The sequence below is a fragment of the Aulonocara stuartgranti genome (genome assembly GCF_965226115.1).
Source record: "Aulonocara stuartgranti genome assembly, chromosome: 10".
NCBI classification, from domain to species: Eukaryota; Metazoa; Chordata; class Actinopteri; order Cichliformes; family Cichlidae; genus Aulonocara; species Aulonocara stuartgranti.
Window position 1 is genome coordinate 35,584,299 of NC_138946.1, and position 6,738 is coordinate 35,591,036.

The window sequence follows — 6,738 nt, forward strand, 5'->3', positions numbered from 1 at the left end:
GAGGCATTATTTCAGAAATACCAGGAAGACTGAAGCTCATCACAAGGATCAAGTAGGACTTCACCACTGATCTTCATCACCAGCTCCCTTACAGGGAAATCTTCAGATCTCCACTGTAGGCCTGCCCCAGAAGATGGATGAACCCAGCACTTCATGAACACTATGATGGATACCTTAGCTTTGTGAATGTCATAAATACTCCTCAGAGACTCTGGACTTTTACATACGAGCCAGGCTCTGGATCCAAAAGTGCAACATGGCAACTCCCACAAGCGGGATATTTTGGCTTCATTTTTGCACATGGGAGGAAGTGCAGAAAGATAGGACTGTATTTTACCCTGACCCTGGGACTGTATGAGTATCATACAATTTAAATTAAGCACTGGAGCTAGCACATATTTATTATAGATCATTGAAGCTAATTGGAACATTTACTAGGAATCTGTGGCTGTGATTAATCATTTTACTGGTAACTTAATTAACTAATAACTTAATTAGTCATGACAGAAGCTAATATTTCTGTCCTGACATCATTTAAACAGTAACCACTATATTCTACAATATAAGCTAACATTTACACCGTAGCATTAAGCTAGCACTATAAAGATGGTAAAACATGTTTTATTATCTACAAACGCATCTCAAATCTGTTATGTCAGCGCTCGCTGTATTGCTAACACAACCACATTAACATCACCAGTGTTGGGGAGTAACGGAATACATGTACCGTCATTACGTATTTAAAATACAAAATATGAGTAACTGTATTCTGTTACAGTTACCGTTTTAAAACGTGGTATTTAGAATACAGTTACTTTGTTGAAATAAATGGATTACACGGAGGTACTTCCCTGTTTCATATTGTGGCGGGTCAGGCCTGTTTGGGTTTTGTTTGACAGCTATGTTCTGTTGTGTCAGGTGGCAGCGTTACGCTTGCCATGGTTACAGGGTGACGCTCTCTCTCTGCGTGTTTCCTGGGTGAGAGAGGCCTTTTTGTTGTTGTTGTGCTAAGCTAATAGGCAGAATGCTACCGGTATAGCTCTAAAGAATGTAGCATCATAGGCAGTGTGATCCGTGCTGCAGGGAGAATGGACTGCCATACACGTTATGTGTCTGTGAGTGCGAGGAGGGAGAAAAAGGAAAAGTACGAGCTGTCATCGAGCAAAAACAGGAGCTGGAAGCATGTAAATATAATAATAACCACTGCAGCCAAGAAGAGTGCCTGACGAGCCCAGTTGTAAGTAAGCTATTAAGACTCGACTGTACACTGTGTTCGTGTTTTCCTCCAAAAACAATAAGTTCCGTTGGAGCAGCCTTTCAACACCTCTCTCTGTCTCTCGCTGGCAAAGTTGACCCAGACAACAAAGTAAAGCTAGTTTTCAGCTACGAGCCCGACACGAACCCGACGTATTAGCCAGAGGTCCCTTTACTACGGTTTGGAGCCACGGACCTTCAGTAACAGTAATAAATCACAGCAATAGTACATTCATGTAGTTGTAAACAGCATGATAATATATTAAGTAATCCAAAGTATTCAGAATATGTTACTCTCATTGAGTAACGTAACGGAATACGTTACAGAATACATTTTGGGGCATGTATTCTGTATTCTGTAATGGAATACATTTTAAAAGTAACCTTCCCAACACTGAACATCACTGATACTCGCTGACTTTTTATAGTCACTCTATCAATGCTGTCCATTACAATGGGCTTACCTGTAAACACTGCCGTATCTGTCATGGTCCTGGGCCATGTTGGCCCAGTGTTCTTAGTTTCCTTGTATGTTTGTATTTTGTTCCTTGCTTAGGCCATGTTTTCTGAGTTGCCCTGTTGTGTTGTTCCCTAAGTGTTCTCCCTTCATGGCTCTTACCCCCTGTGTGCCCCTCTGTGTATCTGTGAGCCCTCGTCTCTCCTTATGTTTTATTCCATGCTTTCCCTGCCCATTATGTCTAAGTTCTCCCCGTGCTCTCTCTTCCCCCTGTGTGCCCTCTATGTATTTATGAGCCCTCGTCCCCTTTCGTGTTTATTCTGTGTCTCCCCTGCCTGTTACGTCGGTGTTCTACTCGTGCTCTCTCTCCTCCTGTCTGAACCTCTGTACTTCCTGTTTCACCTTTCCCGTCAGTGTTTAGTTCACCCCGCCCTGTCTCGTTATGATTATCAGTGTCACCTGTGTTCCCCGTGTGCTCCCACTTCCCTCGTTAACCCTCTGTGTATTTCTGTCTGCGTCTCCCTCTGTTCAGCGTGACGTCGTCCCTCTTGCTGTGTGGATCTCCCTGTGTGTCTCTCTGTGAGTTCTTAGTTTGTGGTTTCCCAGTTTAGTTTAAGTTTATATGTTTGTTCTGCCAGCAAATAAAGCTGAGTTTTGAGTTCATTCCCTCGTGCCTGTGAGTCCTGCATTTTGGGTCCTACTCCTGCCTGCCGCACAGCGATTCATGACAGTATCCACTGGAATCCAACGAGAGTGAATTCTGGGGTCACCTCATCCTCCTGTTTGTGATACTCCATCTGAATGGATGATAACAACCTTCTGAACAAACTAGCAGGTGTAGAAAGCACTAGAGGTCTACATATATGGGCTGATTTCTGCTAGTAACCCGCATTGAATGGGCGCTGTGAATGTTTAATAAGTAGTAGAGACACATCTTACGGTCCAGCACAGCAATGACATCAGTATTACAGCAGGAGCAGCTTGGAGTCCAGTCTTTTTCAGCTGATTCAATAAATATGTAAATGTGGTTTTTATTATATTTATATTCAAAACTGAGATTTTCCTGTAAGTTATCACCAAAATTACATGTGCATGTTTTGTATATTTCTACTAATGACCTCTAACTAAACAGGGAAACAGTTTTATAGTTTTATAACAGTTTTATAACAAAAAGTGACTGGATTGTGGACAAACTGAGCTGAGGTTCTTTAACCTCCTCTACATCCTGGTTAGCAGGATGAAGGCACCCCACCCTCATGTTGTGCATCAGTTTCAGATTTCAGTTGTTAATCTGCAGGAAGAAAAAACTTCACTGAGCCTTCAGCAGCTTCAACATAATCAGTAAATACAGATATCTGTGATATCACATTGTGTCAGTTTGTTGACACAAGTCACAACCTGTAACACTGATGCTGCATTCAAGGACCATTGTAAACATCGTAAAGGACTTAAGAGAATCAAGAAAATATAAAGTTTCTACGTAATGAAGCTGTTTTAGTGAAGAAAGTTTAAAGGCCACAGAGTGACTGCTGAATATTCTGCTCTAAATATGAACTCTGAACTTTGTGATGCTTTATGAGGAAAACTGCATCAGTTATTCTCTCAGATTAGTTTCATATTTTCTGCACCAGATTTGAGTGGGATCCCTGAATGAAGACAGAAAAAAAAGAACTTTGTTCAAAGTTTGATTTATAGTAAAATCTTCCAGTTTATTCACAAAATAAAACATCAACACAATATATAAATTCATTCATTAAAATCACAATTTTTCGTCATTTTTTTCATGATTTTGGAAAAAAACAAACACGAAAACACACATATGGTCTGCCTTACTCATGAAGATAAATGTTCACATTTTTCAATACAAATATTCAAGAAACATTTAGAGGATAGAGAAGTTTATATTTTCATTAGGAAAAATACTTTAGTAAATAAAACTCATGATGAGCAGTGATAGCCTCCATTAACAGTCAGAGGAAAGATCTTCTTTAAAAAGTCCAAAACATCAAGAGAACAACTAGAATGTGTACCACCCATAACGTTTGACTGACCGCTGATCTCTGTGCAGTACAGAAATGATGGAGAGAAACTAAAATGAAACAAAAATACAGATTTAAACCCGCAATATGAACGACTGCTGTCTATTTCACTTTAATCAACTCTGCATTTGTTTTAAAACTACCCAATTCATCTGTGTAAATCCTCAGTCCAGCACAGAGCGGCTGAGTGAATGTGGTCTGGACTCTGTGGAGTAGAGTCATGGTTTCAGAGACGTTGTAGAAGGACAAAATACCTGCTCTGTGATCCAGGTACACTCCTACTCTGGAGGACTGAGGACCTGAGACAGCAATTTGGATATTGTTATACAAAAATGTATAACTATTTATTTTACACTCTAATGCCCAAGATTTATCATTACGTCCAAATCTCGATTCATTACCCCATCCTTTTCTGCTGATATTCTTGCATGCGACTGCTACATGAACTCTCCCTCTCCACTCCACCTCCCAGTAACAACGTCCAGTCAGATTTTGTCTACTCAGGACCTGAAACCAATCAGTGAATCTGTCTGGATGATCAGAATAAGACTGTTGTTGTTTCATGAATGTTACTTTTCTGTTCCCCTCTGATAATAAAAGATGTTTGTGTGCTGTATTTGGATCCAGTGTGATTTCACATGCATATTTTAAGAATCCAGCTCTGGTCTTTGGCTCTGTGTTTGGATCTGACAGTAAAATATCCACTTCAGTAACTGTCAGTGAGATGTGTGTCCATTCCTCTCTCACAATGTCCTGTAGTTTATCTCTGACCTCTGACACAGCTGCTGTCACATCCTCAAAGTACCTCAGAGGACGGATATTGATGCTGGATGAGTCTCTAGACTCGCTGAGTGCTGACAGTGAGGGGTAGTTGTGTAGGAACTGGATGTGATCCTCTGTGTGTGAGAGCTGCTTCAGCTCAACATCTTTCCTCTTCAGCTCAGTCATTTCCTCCTCCAGCCTCTCCTGAAGCTCTTTGACTCGATTCACTTCAATTTCCTGCTGGGATCTGATCTGCTGCTTCACATCAGAGCTTCTTTTCTGGATGAGATGGATCATCTCAGTGAAGATATTCTCACTGTGCTCCACTGTTTTATCAGCAGACTGATTGATGGCCTCCACCTCCTGTTGAAGCAGCTTCACATCTTTCTCTCTGTCCTGGATTCTCCGCTGGATGTTTTTTCGACTCACCTCAAGCTCTCTCTGCCTCTCAGTCCTTTCTGCTGCAACTGAGACTGTGTCGTGGCCTTTATGTTCATCCACAGGGCAGAGATAACAGATACTCTGCTGATCAGTACGACAGAACATCTTCATGACCTCATCATGATGAGAGCAGATGTACTCCTGGAGCTTCTTGGTGGGCTCCACCAGATTGTGTTTCTTGAATGGAACCACATCATAATGAGGCTGAAGGTGTTTCTCACAGTAAGATGCAAAACACACCAAACAAGACTTAAAGGCTTTAATTTTTTTTCCAGTGCAGACATCACAGGCCACATCTTCAGGTCCAGTATAGCAGTAATCAGCAGGAGCAGTTTGGAGTCCAGTCTTCTTTAGCTCCTCCACTAAATCAGCTAACATGGTATTTTTCACCAGGAAAGGCCTCGGTGTGAAAGTCTGTCTGCACTGAGGGCAGCTGTAGATTTTCTTCTTTTGCTGTTTATCCCAGAAACTTTTAATACAGTTCATGCAGTAGCTGTGTCCACAGGGAATAGTCACCGGATCCTTCAATAGATCCAAACAGACTGAACAGCAGAATTTTGTTTGGTCCATTTGATTCATGTGCTGTGCCGTTTCAGAGTCTCTCAGTGACTGGAAGGCAGTTTCACCTTCTCTGAAAAGAAACAACCTCTGTGCTCTGACAGGAAACAGAGCTCTGCTCTTTTTCACCTCCTACAGGAAAAGAGGCTCACCAGCAACTGCATTTACACCATGTTGTTTAGACCTATCCTGATACAGACAGATCTGTGAGGGATGCACTAAAGAAATATCCTTATAGAGCGACCAAGAGCCATTCAGATGATGTGGGGTGTGGTATATTTGATTACAGAATGCAGCAACAAGTCAGACCCAGTTAAACTGGTTAAAGTGGTTTAAGTTGGTCAACCAACTTCGACTTTACTTAGAGCTTTGAAATCTGACAGTCAACACGCAGCGAGTTCATTAGGCAAGGCAAGGCAAGGCAAGGCAAGTTTATTTGTATAGCACAATTCAACAACAAGGTGATTCAAAGTGCTTTACAGAGACATTAGAAACAAGAACAAATAAAAAACATGATTTAAAATTGAATAAAACAAGCAAATAAACTAACTAACTAATTAACAAACAAACAAACAACAGTATATAAAATCAAAACAGATAAAATCAGAACAGTAGATAAAATCAGTAGTTAAATGTAAGTTTTGAAATTTAAGCTTAAAGTGTGGATTTGGTGCTTTATTCAAATGCAGCTGAGAACAGGTGAGTCTTCAACCTGGATTTAAATAAACTGAGTGTTTCAGCTGATCTGAGGCTTTCTGGGAGTTTGTTCCAGATATAAGGAGCATAAAAGCTGAATGCAGCTTCTCCGTGTCTGGTTCTGACTCTGGGAACTGATAAAAGACCGGATCCAGATGACCTGAGGGATCTGGATTAGGAACATTAGGAAGTTTAGGAAGTTTAGGAAGATATGAATGAAAATAAATTACACTTTATATTGTGACATTTTCTAATCTTAGTTCATTCTCACACTTACAGAATGATGCATGTGTCTACGCCTATTGATGCATTGTACTGGCGTTTGAATAACAGGTAGGAGACAGCATTAGATTTCTGGGCTCTTTACTGCAAATCGCTGCAACTTCTGCAATCTGCAACATATGGGAATACAGAGCTGTGGGCTGTGTGTGTTGTGCGCCTGCTAGGACACCTCTAAATATCAACTTAAGCTCTCAAAAAAACAACAAAAAGCATAAAATAAATAACATAAAATAATATATGACAAAAATT

The 6,738-nt window shown here is 40.7% G+C and overlaps 1 protein-coding gene across 1 annotated transcript; it reads right to left on the reverse strand.

The window, feature by feature from the left end:
* Positions 1–3,252: 3,252 nt before the first annotated feature.
* On the reverse strand, positions 3,253–6,461 carry LOC309715582 (tripartite motif-containing protein 16-like). Its single transcript, XM_082548832.1, has one exon. It carries the CDS (start codon positions 5,530–5,532, stop codon positions 3,853–3,855), a length of 1,680 nt encoding a protein of 559 aa, XP_082404958.1. The 5' UTR covers positions 5,533–6,461; the 3' UTR covers positions 3,253–3,852.
* Between the last annotated feature and the right edge of the window lie 277 nt (positions 6,462–6,738).

Bases quoted from the DNA above. Each gene is read 5' to 3' on its own strand.
- LOC309715582 (XM_082548832.1), bottom strand. From the start codon at position 5,532: ATGAATCAAATGGACCAAACAAAATTCTGCTGTTCAGTCTGTTTGGAT.